The sequence below is a fragment of the Taudactylus pleione genome, unplaced genomic scaffold (assembly GCF_031769625.1).
Source record: "Taudactylus pleione unplaced genomic scaffold, aTauple2 ptg000301l, whole genome shotgun sequence".
Classification (NCBI taxonomy): domain Eukaryota; kingdom Metazoa; phylum Chordata; class Amphibia; order Anura; family Myobatrachidae; genus Taudactylus; species Taudactylus pleione.
The window spans coordinates 1,822,371-1,842,779 of NW_028284702.1; the positions used below are offsets into that span (position 1 = coordinate 1,822,371).

At 47.2% G+C, this 20,409-nt stretch overlaps 1 protein-coding gene across 1 annotated transcript in view; it reads right to left on the reverse strand.

Moving 5' to 3' along the window:
• SHANK1 (SH3 and multiple ankyrin repeat domains 1) overlaps nt 1-20,409 on the reverse strand; it is a 618,796-nt gene that overhangs the window by 85,484 nt on the left and 512,903 nt on the right. The window contains exons 15-17 of the mRNA XM_088482950.1: nt 20,154-20,236; nt 8,773-8,897; nt 562-697 (exon numbers count right to left, since the gene is read on the reverse strand). Coding sequence (XP_088339076.1) covers nt 562-697; nt 8,773-8,897; nt 20,154-20,236 — 344 coding nt within the window. The remainder of the gene's footprint in view (nt 1-561; nt 698-8,772; nt 8,898-20,153; nt 20,237-20,409) is intronic.

Here is a 20,409-nt window from a genome sequence, read left to right on the forward strand (position 1 = left end):
CTCTTTCAGCTTGCATGTCTTCGGGTGGGGGAAGGCTCTATTATTCATCTTGCCCTGGGCTTCAAATACCCCAGTTACTCCACTGGTGCTCAACCATGGATATCTAAAAAACCTGAACTGTTGGGGTGTCTTGAGGACCGGGTTTGGAACCTCTGTCAATTAATTAGTAGGAACATTACTGCAGTCATTCATTGTGCTGAGCGCATCCCCAGTGCTTAAAACTGATGTCTTCAGAAGCACTGATTACTTTTCAATACACACCTGCCAATCTTTGGGGGTGTCCTATGTATGCACACAGCGTTGTGTTGGGGGAGATGTGGATGTATTGGGATCAGTGATACTGAAGCATTCAGCATTTTCAAACCACTGTGCAAAAGTTTAGTGCAATAGTACCGTGCTACGGTACATGCACAGTACATATTATTCAAGTCAAGCCGTGGACGAATTAGGTTTAAAGTAAATGTCACCGAGGACTAACATTATACCACCTGTCTAAGGATGTACAGTAAATAGTACAGATTGTAAATACAAAACATTAAGAAAGTTTAGCCGGACTTGTACCTTTTTTCCGCATGGCATCCTCCATTTCAGGGTTCCGCGTCACCATAACGACTTTTACCATTAAGTTGTTTCCTCCCTGCCGAATCATGTTAACTACCTGCCGATGACCCACTTTCACAACATTCTGCCCATTCACCTAAGAACAGAGAATGTCACAGCTTACACAACCTGGGTAGCATAGACTACCAAACTGTTACATTGCTGTTACACGTAGTCACCGTCCTTGACAGATGTTAGTTCAGTTGTATTGAGGTAATCATATTGCTAGTTATGCATTAATGAAACAGAAATGGGGAATCTGAATTTGAAACGGATGTACAGGTAGGTGTATTAGTAGAATGCTGGCTAGCAGTGCACAGGGCACATATTTATATATTCAGTAGATAGATTGAGGGTGTCTGAAATTACATTTATTTATTAAATTACAAATTATTACATGATGGTCCATGCTGAATGTATGCTTGCATTCCATCTTTGGGCTAAATGTAATATGGTGACAGTTTAGAAAGTGAGAGTTTAGCAGTAACCTCTCACATTGGTCGAGTTTTATCTTCAAAACGGGAAAACATCTGGATGAGAGTTTAAATAGTGAGAGCTTTTTCAGTCTAAAGTCTAAAACACATGTGATATTGCAGGTTCTCGTACTCTACTACATTGGAAAAGCTTAAAAAGTGTGAGAGTTTACTGCTAAACTCTCACCCTATTATATTTTGCCCAGAGTCTTTGTGGTAAGATTATGGGACCTATTCATCATCAACTAATTTAAATAAAATTTTCACCTAATTTTGTATAATTTAAGTGTCAGGGTTATTCATCATTCATGTAACGCAGGAGATATCAGAGATATCTCCTGGTTACAATTCTCCCACGATAATTAGTAATTACCACAGTCCCCATACAATAGTACTATACAGTCCCCATACTATAGTACTATACAGTCCCCATACTATATTACTATACAGTCCCCATACTATAGAACTATACAGTCCCCATACTATAGTACTATACAGTCCCCATACTATAGTACTATACAGTCCCCATACTATATTACTATACAGTCCCCATACTATAGTACTATACAGTCCCCATACTATAGTACTATACAGCCCCCAAACTATAGCCAGGGCCGGATTAACAATGGGGCGGGTGGAGCTACAGCTCCAGGCCCCCCATTGAAAATAGGCCCACATACGGTACACTGGCTGCGGTGGAGACTTTTTTTTTTCCTGTCACCACCAGCCCAGCTAACTCTTCCCCCGGCCGCCTGCAGCTAAGTTTGACCCTTTCCACAACCCCTTGCCCACCTCCTATCCCTTCCCCTCGGCTGGTGGACGGACCGGCCGGCCGTAGCCCCGCCCATCTCCGACCCTCGGAAGCTCCACCCCCAGCAGGTCCATATTAACCTCCCACAGGTCAGTGCAATGTCTGGCCCCGGAGTATGTGTGTGTGTGTATATATATAATATATATATATATATATATATATATATATATAGCAACGAACTGTCTCTCCCATATGAGGTGTAGCAACCCCCAGGAAAAAACAACACAGAAGGCACTCCCTTAGAAAAACGAAAAAAAATTGTAATATACTTAAATCATGGTGAACAAAAGGTACAGCAGCATGTCGACGTTTCAAGGTCCGCAGACCTTTTCATCAGGACTGTATAACTGGTGACTTACTTTATATATATATATATATATATATATATATATAAAATATCATACAAACTCGGCACTCACATGCTTTTCAAACTGCAACTCCTTTGAACATAGGGAATGTTGGTTCCAAAATATTGCAATAATTTGTTAAGCTGGCCACCGCTTCACGGTCGTTCCCATCTAGCCAGTCCCTACACTGATTCTCAGATAAATGAACTTGATCTGCCATCTTGGCCTCAAGCTTGCAACATTTTAAACAGAAAACTGGGTCCTGCCTTAAAGAGACAGGACCACACCCAGGGCTATCAGTTAATAAGCACCTGGAAAAAGAAAAAAGTTTGTCTTACATTTGAAAAACAGGGTGCCCTAGCAAGTGTGACCACAAAATGTAAATAAACGACAGGCTCAATCCACGGCACTCGACCATCTGGGGTGCCCTTGGTATGTGACCACACCATCTACATAAAAAATATCATACAAACTCGGCACTCACATGCTTTTCAAACTGCAACTCCTTTGAACATAGGGAATGTTGGTTCCAAAATTATTGCAATATTTTGGAACCAACATTCCCTATGTTCAAAGGAGTTGCAGTTTGAAAAGCATGTGAGTGCCGAGTTTGTATGATATTTTTTATGTAGATGGTGTGGTCACATACCAAGGGCACCCCAGATGGTCGAGTGCCGTGGATTGAGCCTGTCGTATATATATATATATATATATATATATATATATATATATATATAAAGTATATATATATATATATGTGTGTGTGTGTATATATATATGTGTATGTATGTGTATATATATGTGAGTGTGTATGTATGTATATATATATATATATATATATATATATAGTGTGTGTGTATATATATATATATATAAATATATACATACATACATACTGGGGCATATTTATAATGGGTACAGGGTGTGTGGTGCATGCACTATAGACTCAGGACACACTCTAGTGCCCAAAGTCTTATCAGTGCGGCACTGCGCTCAATGGGCTCGATTCAATTAAATGCGAAGTGAATAGCACCGGGAATGAGCTCCCGGCGCTATTCAATTCAGTGCGCTTTTAGGTCGGGGAATGGCCATTCTCGCACCTTAAAAAGGGTGTTTAGTTGCGAGAATGGGCATTCTCCGACTAAACTTCCCGGCGCGATGCTGTTTTCCCGGCGCTAAGGGCAGAAAACAGCATCGCATCTGATCCTTTGTCGGGTTTCTGCTCGCATCCTAGGAGGGATGCAAGAAGAGATCTGTAGTCGGACTTAGCAGCATGATGAATTGAATAGCTCCGGGAGCTATTCACTTCGTGTTTAATAGAATTGAACCCAATGTATATATATAATTATATATATATATATATCTATATATATAAATATATATAAGAACACAGCAGGCTTGGCACTCATACTCCAATAATAAACGATAGGTGCCCTCCGCTATGTAAGAAACACGGGGCCTGATTCAGAGCCGAACGCTCTGACCAGAGCGCTCGCTCTGAATCAGGGCCCTCCTCCATGAAAATGGAGCAGCCCCCTGGCCGCTCGCAAAGCTATGGGTGACCACCCACAGTATATGCGAGTGTCCATGCTGATGGTCGCGATGGTCTTGACTATCGCGACCATCGGGCTTGCGACGGAGACCCTGCGGTAGGGTCTCGCTGCCGCAAGCCCTGGAGTGATTTTGGCTCTATCAGAGCCAAAATCACTCCCACTGACATCACTAGTGATGTCAGTGGGGCCGACTTCCATGGGAACGCCTCCGTCTGGCAGGCACGCCCCTGGCACGCCCACCAAAGGGGGCGTGCTGTCAATCAACATCGATAGCACGCCCCCTTTGGTGCGAGACCCGGAGCGATGGAGAGCCCGTCGCTCGCCAGGTCTCACGCATGCGCACTATGGAGCTCCCTCCGTCGTGCGCATGCGCAGTGGGGGAACATCGACCTGCTTGCGAGCGTCCTGCGCTCGCGAGCGGGTCTGAATGACCCCCACAGTCACCAGGCAAAGGGGCCTGCTCCGTCCCTCAAGGCGTGCGTCTGAAGCAGCAATAACATGTAACAACACTTACCTATATAACAAACAGATACACCGCTCGTGAAGCCTGCTCCGTCCGTCAAGGCGTGCGTCTGACTTCAGCGCGACGCACTGTTAGTAGTTAAATTATTATACCAGATGCTGGTACTGTCGCTTTGGGCATTTTGACATCTGAATGTTGTTGGTGGAGGTGTAGTTAACATAGGGATTGTTTTTCTCCGTTACCATAGAGATGTGAGAGTCAGACGTCACGCCCGCTAAGCAGTGCGACGCGCTGACGTCAGACGCACGCCTTGAGGGACGGAGCAGGCTGCACGAGCGGTGTATCTGTTTGTTATATAGGTAAGTGTTGTTACATGTTATTGCTGCTTCCTGACGAAAATCCTTATCGATTGCAACGTTGAAGTAAACTACAAGGTTTTTCAACCGGAGTATATTATTTCTGATACAGAGAGTGCTGTTGCCTTTGCCTGGTGACTATATATATATATATATATATATATATATATATATAATGAATATATAAAAATTGAGAGTGGTGTTTGGAGGGAAGGAGAGAGAGTGGCGGATTTCCAACAGTGGCCGCTTAGTTTTAAGGTAAGCACCAGCAATACCTTCCATTGAACTAAACACACCCACATCACAGGCCACACCCATATGTTTACCACACCTATACCTAATGGTCATGACCCCACATCATCAGTCACACTGCCGCGGCACTTGTCACACCCCCAACAGCGGCACACAATAGGCCCCTCATGAATTTCAGCTCCAGGCCCATGTGGACGTTAATCTGGCACTGACTATAGCACTATACAGTCCCCACACTATAGTACTATACAGTCCCCACACTATAGTACTATACAGTCCCCATACTATAGTACTATACAGTCCCCATACTATAGTACTATACAGTCCCCACACTATAGTACTATACAGTCCCCATACTATAGTTCTATACAGTCCCCATACAATATTACTAAACAGTCCCCATACTATAGAACTATACAGTCCCCATACTATAGTACTATACAGTCCCCATACTATAATACTATACAGTCCCCACACTATAGTACTATACAGTCCCCATACTATAGTACTATACAGTCCCCACACTATAGTACTATACAGTCCCCACACAATAGTACTATACAGTCTCCATACTATAGTACTATACAGTCCCCATACTATAGTACTATACAGTCCCCATACTATAGTACTATACAGTCTCCATACTATAGTACTATACAGTCCCCATACTATAGTACTATACAGTCCCCATACTATAGTACTATACAGTCCCCATACTATAGTACTATACAGTCCCCACACTATAGTACTATACAGTCCCCATACTATAGTACTATACAGTCTCCATACTATAGTATGGGGATGTAGAAAATAAGAAAAAAGCATTTTTTCCGGAACTTGACAGTGATGCTGAACGCCACTCTGAGGTGGCATACAGCATCCTATACAGCAGAGGGATCTGAAAAGATCCCTCCCTGCTGTGTTCTCTTACCTGCCTGATGCTCCCTCCCGGCTCCCAGAGCAGTCCTTCTGTGAGCAGGGACCAGGAGAGGGCACTGCAGCAGTGGCAGCGGTTATCCTACAGCAGCAGCTGGTATGACGGAGGGCAGGCCAAGTCTCCAGCAGCAGCTTAGATGAGTAGGTTCCCCGCACAGCCGAGGCGGCGGGGGGCCTACTTGGTCAGCAGGTCTCAGTGGGGGCCGCGGCGGGGGACCTACAGCGGGTGCGGCCGGCATCAATGAATCTAGCAGGTCTCAGTGAGGGGGGGCACAGTATCCGGTGGCTACGGCGGGGGTCCTACTGCGGCTGCGGCAGGGGAAGAGTGCATCTAGCAGGTCCCAGCGGTGGGAAGGCAATGGGCGCTGCATGGGTAGCCTGCAGCTTCACAAGGATGGTGGGGGGGGTGACAGAAGTCAGGCAGTGAAAACTGAAGAGAGACAAGTGAATAGTCTTTCGCTTCTGAAAAACTGCTTCGCAGAAACAGCGGATTTTCGGAAGTGATAGTTCAGGGCAGGAGGCAAGATGAATGGATCCAAAACTGTGTTTGAACTTGCAGCGAGTTCAAACCATAATTACCACGTGTGATAATTATGTTTTGATGAATACGCCCCTATATAACTGTACTTTGTTCTATAATAAGGCAGACAGGGTGGAAAATAAACATGTTTTCTTGTTTTGGCTGAGACTTTCTTCAATATGAATTAAATATAAATAATAAAATAAAAAGGTAATTCTTTCATGTTGGAAAATAGTGAAAGTTGGATATCTGGCTAGTTCCTTTAGCCTCATATCATGTGTTACTCTTCAAAACAAAATGTTTCTCTTGATTTCTAGAACAGACCCAGGGTTCACATATTAAAATGCAAGGAGTGCTTTACCGCCTCTATAGAAGCCGTACATATATGTACAGCAAACATTTATTGTATTAGTGGCCAAGGAATTGCATTTGTTACATGCCTACAATGTGGTTTTAATATTCGACATAAAATGACAAATACACTTATAATTTCCCTTTCTCCAAAGAATAAAGGATTCTGAGTCTGATTCAGCAAGGATCGCTATTCTGCTTATACGCACGCAGAACAGTTGCTAATATCAGCGGTGATATGTAAATGTTAGCATTGCGATCGCAGCCTAACATAAGGACGCCCACTTCTCCTTACTCACATCCGTACACTTGAGTGACACAGCAAAACAATCAGTAACATCGAGTAACATCGGACCCATACACACAGTTAAGGCAGGTCAGTCCTCACTCACGGGAATTGCTTACATCAGCGCACGCTATGAGGTCTCAAGCTGCGTAGAGTTTCGCCGTGGCTGATTTATGTACGCCACTGCAACGCCGTCCCAACGCACTGGCACACCTGCGTTCATTTGACCACCCCACCCCTGTCACCACCCACAAAGGGCACTTCCTGTCAATCACTCTGCGATGGGTCTGCGTATCCTCTGCAATCGCAGTCCCGATCGTAATAGCTAGATCGCGCACTGCGATGCATACGCAACAATCGGCCGATTGCGTGCATATTAGCAACTGCGATCCTAGCTGAATCAGGCCCTCTTTCCCATATCAGCGTGCATACAAAACCAGCAAGATGGGCACGCCACTCTCCATGTATGTGTTTAGTCAGCGGCTCCCCGAGAACCCCACTACCACTGTAATACATTCGTAACGCTTACAGCTGATGGAGGAGAGAGATGTAAGTGCTGCTGGACCCAGTTTGTCCTGCCGCTACCAGCATTAGGTTAATTTAGGCAAATGCCCTGAATGGCACCACGGAACAGTTTCCATTCGTTAAAACTATGCAGACATATAGTTACAAATATCCCTTTTAAAATAGATGCAATCAGTGATCTGAGTGACTGACTACACAAGTCTGGTATTCAGTTATTTGACCAGAGTGCTTTTATTGAAGAGCTTCAGCCTTTTAGATACATTCACAGCTATATTCCTACATTAGGCTAGATGGCATTGTGGATACTTTTCCTAATAAAAAAAAATGTCCATTCAAATTAAATTAGTCTAAAACACAGGGTTACCGACATTCTGGCTGCCCCTTCTGCGTGTCTTACATAACGGGCCCATTCATCTTTAGTGGCCCGATGTAGGCTCTCCGTATTCAACAAACTCAGAGATCTAAACGTTTGCGGTATTCGGCCGCCATCTACAGATGGCATTAGTACCTGGAGACCAGCTCCTTTCTAGGGATAGGAGAGCCAAGTTACCAAGAGGTATTCCTTCACCCCCTCCAGCCCTGCCCCCATCCAGAAATCCATGCATATGCACTGCTGCCTGATACCGGAAGTATAAACTTTTGCTGCTAGTAGTTAGTGTTAGAGCTTTTAGAACAGCTGCTCTTTGGAGCCAATCAATCGAATATTGAATTGATCAGTTACTTTAGAATACACTCATGGTGAGTTGGATACTTAATTATCAGGGCCAAATCGAGACTGAATAATAGATAAATTCATAAATTAATACCATCCAACTGTGCAAACTGCGGCAGGACAGGACCAATTTGAGAGCCAACTTACCATGCAGTACCATAGATGATTCTGGAGCTCTGAGCAAATCAAGGGGGTTTCAAGGGGAAGAGATCTGGTTGTGGCCTAGTGCTTCAGAAGCGATACACGTGCCCTTAGGTGGGGGGTGGCATAACCATGATATCATGACCACTCCCTAATTTGACCTTTCCAGAGGAGGCATTTCCAGATTTAGGAAACATAAAAATAAAAATATGTAAAATACAACCTAACATCTGATTGGTTTCCATTGGTTACAGCATGTTTGCATGCAGTGTGCCATGTTATTATTACACTATGTATCAATCAGCTTGTATAGAAGTTCCCAGCTGTACATATGTGACAGTAAAGATCGGTTTCAAAGTCTGAAGCAAATGTGATTCTTCGCCATAATGTGTGTGTCCCAAACAATCATACGTAATAATTCCTAAAACAGATTGAACTATGGTTACCTCAATTAAAAAGTCCCCCATCCTGAGCCCTGCTCTCCAGGCCACTCCCCCTTCATCCACACTTTCCAAGTACTGGAGCGCTGGGAAGGCCGGAGTTGGAGTGAATTCTTCAATTGGTGTTTGTGCTGTAATGGAACATAATAATAAATCATAACTGTCCAGGCCTCAACCTTTGTGTCAGGCTTGCAGAGCATTTCACCCCCATATATAGTGCTAACATGCCCCTCTCCAATATATACTAAAGCTGGCCACCCACTAGACCAACTTACATCCAACCAGCCAACTAGTTGATTGGTTGGAATGAAAATCTGGTAAGGAATGAAAGCAAATGACAATCATCAATTTTCTCCCAAACTCCGGAAAATGGACTAAAAACTGTTGTTTGAACAAATTGTTTTCATCAAACATTTAACAAACTTGTCTGACGACCATTTTCATCTGTTTTCTTTCATTTAGGAGCAAATTGCTGATCATCATTTACTCCCATACGTTACCAGATTTTCATTCCAACCAATCAACTAGTTCTCTGGTTGGATGAAAGTTGGTCTAGTGTGTGGCCAGCTTAAGGCTACAACCAGGCGGACATCTGGTTTCTTTTTGTTACTCAGGAGAGTGGAAAATTCTGTATACATCACTTTTCACACCTGTACACAAATAAACGCACATATGTTCTAGTAAACTTACAAAGACAAAGAAAAAAAGCTAAGGAACGTTTTCTGAAGCACGCAAGCTTTTCTCATTTCATATTACACAGAACTGGTTGTATAAGGTAAATGCATCTCACAAGTAGTACAGTTTGGTTCCTTCACGTAATCTGTATGCTTGCAACATATACAGTAGCTGAACTTTAACATGATATGTACAGTGTATCTGTCCTGTAATTTTTTTACATTTATATTCCTCAATTGATTGATGTTGTCATCGGTAAACATAGGGCCTGATTCAGTGATGGACGTTTGTCACACAGCCGCTACCTCTTTGTCCTCCATCAGCTACGCAGGAATATGTTAATGCCGCAGGAGGCGTCCGGTGTTAATAGACGCCTCCTGCCGGCTTCTCTGATCCGCTGCTGCATCTGAGGATGCAGCATTAGATCATCTGCATGACCATCGGTCATCTGAGTAACCCTTATGTTTCTCAGGATGTCCGGTGTACTCAGGCAGCCGGGGCCAGTGAAGCTGCATCCAAGGACGCAGACACTGGCTTCAGCATCTCCAGAAAACAGGACTGACATATCCCTGTTTTCTGGTATGCTGCCTCATCGTCGACCCCCTAAACGCCAGCAGCATGTCAATTACACTGTGGTGTTAGGGGTGCTGAAAGCGACATCGCAGCCCCGGATCTGCACTTGTGCAGGTTTGCGTACATCTCTGAATTAGGCCCATAGTTATAACTTTTCCTGCTGCTCATGGTTGAAAAACAGCATTTAAGAAGGTTAATTCCATATAAAGATAGGGTGAGATAATACAAATACAAAGTACCTGTGCTGAATCAATACAGCAATTTGGTGGATCCTCCAAAGTATGTTGGAGTCTGGCGGAGGGGATTCTCCTACCTGATCACATAAACTTGGGCGTTGTCAAGGCCCTTCCGTGACATTTCCATTCACACGATTAAAAACTTCACAGGGGGGGAGCTTTGACAACCGTGAACAAAGGGCCTGATTCAGACCCACTCGCAAGCGCACAGCACTCGCAAGTGGGTCGATGGTCCCCCATTGCGCATGCTCCGCCTTCGGCGTGTGGAACGCTGGTGTTTGTGGGCGGCCCTAATGACATGACTAGTGAGGAAGTCCACTCGGGCTTGCGGGAGCCAAGACCCTACCATAGGGTCTTGTCGCAAGCCCTATGGTCACGATAATCGCAACGGACTCCAGGCCACTCACACAAGCTGTGGGTGGTCACCCACAGCTTTGCAGGCGGGCTGGAGAAAAAAAAAACACACCCTGATTCAGAGCGAGCGCTCGCTAGCAGCGAGCGGCTCTGAATCAGGCCCAAAGACAGCCCAACTACTGCAGGAGGATCTCTTGCTTGAGATTGTTAGATGATAGAAGGACCCGCTGAATCAAGAGAGCACCGATATGTAACATTTGATAGCTTCTCTTTCCGCGAACAAGATGGGGGCACATCACATCATATTGTGAGGGTGTCACATCCCTCTCCAAAGAACTGAGCAAATCCACCCCCACCCCCCCTGCTGGCAATTATTATGACATAACTCATCTTTTGATCAGGACAAAAGTAATTTTACTCAGGACATCATCTCAAATTGGGACACCTGGGTGCAATAGCTTCAAATAGATCACCTTCTCTGTAGGACTAAGGACTGTTTCCTTGGAGAACGACCACATAATTACAAGTTCATCAGAGTAAAAATAACTCATGGCAGTTTTATCTACTGTAGATAAAAGGAAAGGGAGACAGACTGTGGTAGAGCGGACTGCGGGCTTGGGGCCTGATTCAGCAAGGAACGCAGTTGCTAATACGCACACAATCAGCTGATTGTTGCGTACTGCACATGCGTTTGTATCGTAGTGAGCATGCGTGAACTAGTCACTGCGATCGCAGGAGCTACGCAGACCCATCGCAGAGTGACTTGACAGGAAGTGCCATTTGTGGGTGGTAACAGGGGGGTGGTTCGGTGAACGCAGGCATGCCAGTGCATTTGAACTCCATTGCAGAGGTGTGCATAAATTATACATTGCGAAGCCCTACGCAGCCTGAGGCCTGATTGCAATTTCTGGGTAAGGTCAGAGCTTGTGCAAGCGTAAGGTTGCAGTGGTAGTCGATTGTACAGATGGTTTTGCAGTCTTGCTAAACATTACGGATGTGTGTAAGGTAAAGTGGGCGTCCTCATGTAGTGCACCAGCAGCACTGTGATCACAATTAATTAGCATACTATCGCAGTTGAACTGCATGCGTAATCGCTATTGCATTCGCAGTTGCGTTCTTTGCTGAATCAGGACACCAGATGTTAGACAGTCAATAGGTCGATAGGGACAAGAGGTCGACAGCGACAAAATGTTGACACAGAAAGGGTAGACATGGAAGAAGGAAGACAGTTACAAGTGGTCGACATGGTCAAAAGGTCGACATGAAAATGGACGACACACATATGGTCGAGACTTTTTGTTCAGGGCTAGGGTTAACGATAGGCACTTAACCTGACCGTTAGGGTTAGGCACTTACACGACGGTTAGGGTTAGGCACCAGGAGGGAGGGTTAGGGTCTTACCGGAGGATTAGGGTTAGGCACTAAACACAAGAGATATGGTAAGAATTTACCTTTGTTATCTCTGTTTCTACGAGGTCCATAAGGTCCACAGGGTTGACCATGGGGTATAGCTAGATCTGGACCCACGGGCACCATGCAGTTAAAAGCTTTGCTGCTCCCAGGATGCACTGGGTCCATCCTCCTATATACCTCGCCCCAGCCACAGGCACCTCAGTCGGTAAGTAGCCAAGGCCGAAGGAGATAAAAACAGAGCGAAGGAAGACTGGAACACACAAGAACCATACTCACAGAAAGGGAGACGGAAAACCGGTGACCAGCCACATAGCCCATTTGAAGCCAGGTACGTGAGGGCGGGCGCCCTGTGGACCCTATGGACCTCGTAGAAACAAAGATAACAAAGGTAAGTTCTTACCATATCTCTTGTTTTCTACTTCAGGTTCCATAGGAGTCCACAGGGTTGACCTTGGGGATGTCCCAAAGCAATTCAACTAATGGCGGGGACGCTCCTGTGCTGAAAGGAGAATCCGGCGCCCGAAGGATGCATCCTGAGAGGCGAACGTGTCAAACTTCTAGAATCGTAGAAAAGTCTGTATGGAAGACCAAGTGGCCGACTTACACAGCTGAACAGCTGAGGCGCCACGTCCACCAGCCCAGGAGGGACCCACAGACCGAGTGGAATGAGCCTTAACAGAGGCTGGGACAGGTAAGCCCATCTGGGAATAAGCCTCACAAATAACTAAATGAAGCCAATGGGCCAAAGTTTGCTTGTTAGCAGGCTAACCCCTCTTATGAAAACCAAACAGGACAAAGAGTCAGACCTGCGAACAGAACTAGTGCGATCAATATAGACCTTGAGAGCACGGACAACATCTAAGGTAGCCTCACCTGCCGAGAGATCAGGTGACTGAAATGCCGGCACCACAATTTCCTGATTAATGTGGAAGTTGGAGACAACTTTAGTAAGAAAATTCGGACAGGTGCGAAGAACCGCCCTGTCCTAGTGAAAAATCAGAAAAGGCGAACGGCAAGAGAGTGTGCCTAGTTCTGAAGCAATCGCCAGGAGAAAAACAGTCTTAAGTGTAATCCACTTTAGCTCCCCCGACTCTAGAGGCTCAAATGGAGGACCCTGCAAGGCCCGAAGGACCACAGCCAAATCCCAAGGAGCTACTGGTGGATCAAAGGGAGGTTGAATCTGGAGGACCTTGGAAAAAGGTACGGAATCAGGCAGAGTAGCGATTCTACGCTGGAACCAGACAGAAAGTGCGGACACATGAACTTTCAATGAAGCGAGGCGTAAACCCAAGTCCAAACCAGACTGAAGAAACGCCAAGATCCTATAAACTTGAAACACTTGAGGATCGTAGTTCCTGGACTCACACCATTGAAAATAAGTATGCCACACCCTGTGGTAGATCCTGGCGGAAGCTGGCTTACGTGCCTGTAGCATTGTGCCGATGACTGAGCTGGAAAAGCCCCGGGCCCTGAAGACTGATGTCTTAAGAGCCATGCCGTCAAAGACAGGCGACCCAGGTCCGGCTGTAGGCAGGGCCCTTGGGACAACAGGTCCTGACGTTGAGGCAGAAGAAGCGGAACTTCGATGGATAGACTCCAAAGATCAGAGTACTAGGGACGTCTGGGCCAAGCTGGTGCCACCAGCAGAAGCGTGCCGCTGTCTTCCGTCTTCGTTGAATTTCCGAAGGATCCGAGGCAGCAAGGCTATCAGAGGGAAGAGATACGCTAGTTGAAATGTCCATTTCACTGACAGCGCATCCACTAGGGTTGTGCCGGCGTCTCTTGTCCTGGACCCGTACAATGGTAATTTGTGATTGTGATGGGAAACCATGAGATCCACCTCCAGCAGTCCCAACATGTCCATGAGCAGTTGAAAGACCTCTGGATGAAGGGACCATTCCCCGGGAAGCACGTCGTGATGGCTGAGGAAGTCCGCTTCCCAGTTCAGAACTCCTGGAATGAAGACTGCCGAGATGGCTGGAAGGTGGCACTCCGCCCAGGACAGGATGTGTGACACCTCCGACATCGCTGCTCGACTGCGAGTCCCTCCTTGACGGTTGATGTACGCCACTGTGGTGGCATTGTCAGACTGAATTTGTACTGCGCCTATCATTGACCACCAGGTCAATGATAGGCACACCTCCAGAGGCAATACAAGCATTTGTGTCCTGATTCGATGAGGCAACCTGTTCCACTTGGATAGAATCAGCCCCTGCAGGGGCCTGGAATGGATTGGGCATACTCCACCATGTCGAAAGTTGACACCATGGACCCTAGAACTCTCATTGCCGAGTGCACTGACACCTGGGAACTCTTTAGACAACTGCTCACTCGCAGTTGTATAGAGGCAACCTTCTCTGGAGTCAGGAAGATCCGTTGCTGACAGGAATCTAGAAGGGGTCCCAAACGAACTATCCTCTGTGACAGAATGAGAGAGGACTTCTTCCAGTTTACTAGCCAGCCGTGCGCTTGGAGACAAGTGATTGTCAGGTGCAGATGGTGTAAAAGGACCTCCGGAGAGCTGCCCAGCAATAGGAGGTCGTCTAGATATGGCAGAAGCTGTATACCTTGGTTGCACAGATGTGCTGCCATGACGGCCATCACTTTTGTGAACACCCTCGGAGCCGTGGAAAGACCAAAGGGCAGAGCCTGGAACTGGTAGTGAAGATGTTGTATAGCAAACCTCAGATACTGTTGGTGTGAAGGGACTATAGGAACATGGAGTAGGCATCCTGTATATCCAGGGAGACCATATAATCCCCCGGATCCATAGCTAGAATGATGGAACGCAAGGTTTCCATCCTGAACGTAGGCACTTTGAGGTACTTGTTCAAAGATTTCAGGATGAGAATGGGCCGATGAGACCCATTTGGTGTCGGAACCAGAAACAGAGAAGAGTAGTAACCCATCCCGCGTTGAGATGGCGGAACGGGAACAACTACCCCTGCTTTCAGCAAGGACTCTATTGCTTCCTGGATCAACAACGTCTTGGTCTTGTATAGGGAAAGGCTCGTGAAGAAAAAATGCTGAGGGGGTCTGCACCGGAAGGACAGGGCATACCCCTGGGAGACCACTTCTTTTACCCAAGCATCCGTGGTTGTATTGCACGAGCATTGGGCGAAGCGAAGAAGTCGGCCTTCCACTCTGGGATCCCCCAGAGAGAGGCCCGTCCCATCAAGCTGAAGGCTTATCCTCGGGCTTGGCAGTCGGACGTCTAGTGCTCCAGGCTTGCTTTTTTAGTTTAGGGGCAGTCTTGTTTGATGACTGTCTCAGGAAAGACTGACCCTTGAACTTACCTCGAGTCCGAAAGGACCGAAAGGCTGATGTCCGAGGTTTAGAAGGTGCAGCAGCTGAAGGCAAGGATTGCGACTTAGACTTTGCTAAGGTTTCAACAATTTTGTCAAGGTCCAGGCCGAACAAAATTTCCCCATTAAAGGATAAGGCCTCTAAGCCTTTCTTGGAATCCGCATCCGCCCTCCAAGAGCGAAGCCACAAAGACCTGCAAGCAGAAACTGCTGCCGCAGACACCCTAGAAGTGAGTAGACTAGCATCTAAAGATGCTTCCCCAACATAGGAAGCGGCATCCCTCATTGGACCAATTAAAACTCTTTGCACTTCCTGAGCTTCCTCAGGAAGTGTATCCTCTAGTACATTGGCCCAACTCTCAATGGCTTTAGCCACCCGAAAGATGGCCATGGACGGATGGGCCACCGCCCCTGAGAGAGAATAAATGGACTTTAAACAAGTCTACTTTCCTGTCTGTGGGGTCCTTTAAGGACGAAATAGACGGCATGGGTAAGGTAGCACTTTTGATTAGGCGAATGACGTGAGGATCCACCACCAGTGGAGTTTCCCACTTCTTGCAATGACTAGCAGGAAACGGATAACTAGTGTTTAAACGTTTCTGCGGCTGAAACCTCTTACTGGGTGACTGCCAGGCCTCCGCCATATGATCAGCCAGTTGGTCAGATAAAGGAAAAACGGCCGACGTCACCTTTGCCTGCCTAAAGTTTGGATATTTTGACTTAAGGGCCAGAGCATCCTCCTCAATATCTAGAATGGACCGCACCGCCCTCACCAACGCTGGGACATTAATGGAAGACCTTGTCTCCGACTCCTGAGCAGGGGAATCTGAATCAGAATCCTCATGCAACTCACCCTCATCCGAGGACACATCTGAGTCGGATAACTGCGCAGACTGGGATGACGGAACAGTGCGTTTTGACGCCTTGTGAGGCTTGTCACTAAGCAGCATGGACTGAAAAGCCGAAGAGGAGGCCACCAAACTCTGTACAGAATTGTAGAACACATTGAACCACGGAGGATTAGCGTGCAGGACACCTTGAAAAGGGATGACGGACTGCTGCATCATAGGAGGAGACTGCACATACTTAGGGAACCCTGCATATGGATGAGCTGTCTGAGGTCCAGGGGGAGACTGCAACAGTCGCGGTACACCTGGAGAAGAAGGGATGGCAGGTTGTGCTAACTCCCTATGGGGGAGGGAGGTTGGACCGCCAGACGGTCCGCGATGGAAACCAGCACTTGGGAAAACATCGCCCAAGGTGGATCTGGTTCCGACGTTGCGGGATGAGAGGGACCTGGTAACAGACGGCACCTGGCACACACATCATCCTGTGCTAAATCCTCCATACTCCCCACTGCAGCACAGCGTCTACAAGTGAGTAGACTGGGATCGGCCGAGTGCTCAACTTCCTCATCAGACATTATAAACAATAGATATACCGATTTATATCCAAGTATATATAGCCAAACAATCCGGGAAGCTAGCACTCCCAAGTGTGCAGCACACAAGTCCACAAATATGGCAATGCGTAGCACACAACAATATGTGACCAACCTCACAAATACGTGAATTTATATATGTGAGATCCTTGAAAAGCCCTTCCCACACAAACCTGCCAGGGCTGGAGGAGAAGGAAAGGGATAGGTACAGACTGACAGTAGAAATACAGCAGATACAGTCAGCACTGTACTGGGCACCAACTAAAACTGAGGTGCCTGTGGCTGAGGCGGGGTAACTAGGAGGATGGACCCAGTGCATCCTGGGAGCAGCAAAGCTTTAACTGCGTGGTGCCCATGGATCCAGATCCAGCTATACCCCAAGGTCAACCCTGTGGACCCCCTATGGAACCTGAAGTAGAAAGGGATGGTTAGGGTCAGGCACCTACCCTGATGGTTAGGCACCAGGAGGGAGGGTTAGGGTTAGGCACCAGGAGTGAGGTTTAGGCACCAAGGAGGGGGGGGGGGGGGTAGGGTGAAGATTAGGATTAGAAACAAAAACATGTGTCGATTATTTGTGTGTAGACCATTTGCGTGTTGTCCCTCTGACTATGTCGACCATTTATACCTATCGATCTTCTTCCATGTTGACCTTTTGTCCTTGTCGACCTATTGACTGTCTAACATCTTGTGTCTAGACATTGTCGACCATTTTACTGTCTTTTTACTGTCGTATTATGGGTAACTCCCTGGATGCCGGAGCTGCCTGCCGGGACCTCATCGCTTGTGAGCGCTGTTTAACTGACGCCAGTGCCTGGGGAATTAATTTTACATATAGTATACGAATGGTAAGTTATCGTTACCATTTGTTATTAAATAAAGGGTTCCATCCTTCCGGGAGGGAGCTGAATGCCTGCATTCTGTGGGGGGCGTGGCCGGACTGTGATGCAGTTTTGGGGGCAGGGCTGGGGGCGTGACCGCCCGATCGCGTCATCGTGGCCCCACCCCCTCTTCACAATGCCGGAAAAAAGGCATTGTAAAGCAGGGGGCGGAGCCTCGATGACGCGATTCAGCGCGAATCGCGTCATCGGGCCCCGGGCAGCGGGGGGTTTTACTAGTAGTCTGGGGGGGTAGGCGGCAGCCGGGAGGCTTGCCTGCCTTTCCGGGGGGTCGGGAGCGGCACCCGATATTCGGGAGGCTCCCGACCAAATCGGGAGGGTAGGCAAGCCTGTCACGGATGATACTCTAGGAAATAGCATTATTCCAAACTAACCTAAAGCATGCATTACTACATTTCCAGAATTCTTGTTTTTCATCACTAACGAGTTTGAACAGCTACAACTCGTTACCAAATGGAGCCGTAAAGATGGGTACACTACAAATCTAAACGACGGTCTGAGCCAAAGACATGATGTAACAATACATTGCATCACCGTAAAAACGACACGATCCACCATACGATGATGCCATGCATGTAACAACACTGCGTCGCCCATGGGATCGTCTCATTGGACATGCAGCCCATCCAATGGGACGATGCGATGAACGACAGCAGTGACCGACAGGTTGGGCAATCACACTATAAGTTGGTTGTGTAGATTGGTCGAAAGTACCAATATCATACGATATAACGTATAGTAGTGTGTACCCAGCTTTAGTGGCATAGCTAGATTCTAGGTCCCTCCAGAATCCAGCAACACTCCTGCAAACATCACCTAGATCCACAGTTTAGGGATAAACAGGGTCACCCTGTAACTTTCTGCCCCTCTGTAAAGCTGGTATGCAGTCGGGAAGCCGGCAGATCTAAACCCGACAGCCGGCTTCCCGACTGCTTAATCCCGGCGAGGGTTAAATGACAGGCGTCTAAATCTAGATGCCTGGCATTTTACCGACCAAAGGGACGCCGGGCGCAGAGCGCGGATAGCCGCAGGGGGGGTGGGTTAGGTTTAGGGTTCCCGGGGGGGACATAGGGTTAGGCACCCCCCCGGGAGGTTTGGTTTAGATTAGGGGTAGGGCAGCCAAGAGCCGCGGCGGGCCCGGGTGACAGGGGGCGTGGCCTAATCAGGGTAGGCGTGGCCATGTCCCCTTAGGAAAAAAACACAGAATAAAAAAAACATTTTAGCAGCGCCGCTTCACTGGGAGGGGGGCACTGTGAGCCCCTCAGCCTGGCGCACAGCCAATGGGGTCACGATCAGCATGTCAGCATGATCGCTCCCTCCATAGGCATAGGAGACTGCTCCAGCTGCTGCGAGCAGCGTGTGCTGGGCTGCTGTGATGTAGGAGGGAGGGGGGGCGGTGCCGGACCAGGGCCCCTCCAACAAGCCTGGGCCCGGGTAATTTGTACCTGCTCCCCCCCCCCTCTCGGCACCCCTGGCTAGGGTAAGTGGGAGTTAGCGTTAGGCACCCCCGGGGGGGGGGGGACAGGGTTAGGCACCCCCCCGGGGGACAGGTGTAGGCGGCGGGGAAGGGGGGTTAGGTTTAGGCACTTAGAGGGGGGATTAGGGTTAGGCACTGGGGGGTGGGGGAATTTAGGGTTAGGCACCCCTAAGGGAGAGTTAGGGGGTAGAATTAGGTTAGACAATACTTACCTTGGACGATCGGGATTTCCTCCTCTGCCGGGATGCCGCTGCCGGGATTCCAACCGCCGGGCATGGGTCCGGCGGTAAATCATACCGATTCCATAAAGCTAACCCTGTTTCAACTGTGTAAAAAATGTACATATATCATTGTCTAACCAACCCTATGTTCTACCCCTCATTCCCTGCACTGAAAGTTACAAGATTGTAAAACAGACATTGGATGTGAACAGTAAGTAGCAGTGGTCTATGTTGCTGTCTCTTAAAATCTGACTGAGATCTAGATACCTAGGGGGTATATTTACTAAAGTGAGAGTGTTTAAAAATAGAGATGTTGTCCATAGCAACCAATCAGATTCTACTTAACATTCAACCAGCACCTTCTAGAAGATAATAGCTAGAATCTGATTGGTTGCTACGGGCAACATCTCTACTTCTAAAAACTCTCACTTTAGTAAATATACCCCTTAGCCTTTGAGTTCCATGGTGAGACTCTGTGAAGGAATAGTGCTCTACGCAATCAGCTTAGAATAAAAAAATATATATAATCACCCGCTACTGCTGCAGCCTGGTATGATTGATTTAGGCAGAGCGGCTCTCTCAATCATCAACCATGCAGACTACAGCTTTACCTTTCTCTAAGGTATAATACAGATGAGATCTTCCACTTATTATATTCAATTGGCTTAATATTGGTCATTTGTACTTGCTAAAAGAAAACATGCCTTTTTACACAGCTCTGCGGACAGCCCAGCACTTGGTCCCAGCCCAGGGAGACACAAACCACCCCTGGTAAATATAGAAGAGAGATCCTCACCCTTCGCTCCTCTCAGCACAAAGCCGAACCCTTCGCTGTCCTTCTTCTGCAGCAGCACAGTCTTTTCCTTAATAATGTAGTCACTGAAATAAGAAGAGTGCCGGTGTCAGTACCTGGAGCACATGCATGAGAACTGGGACATCATCAGGTGACAATGGACCTTTAGCAATTATTTTTTCATACTTCTCTAAGATATTTCAAATTATCATAAGGTATAAACAAGCAATGTAGTACATTTTAACATTAATAAAAAGTA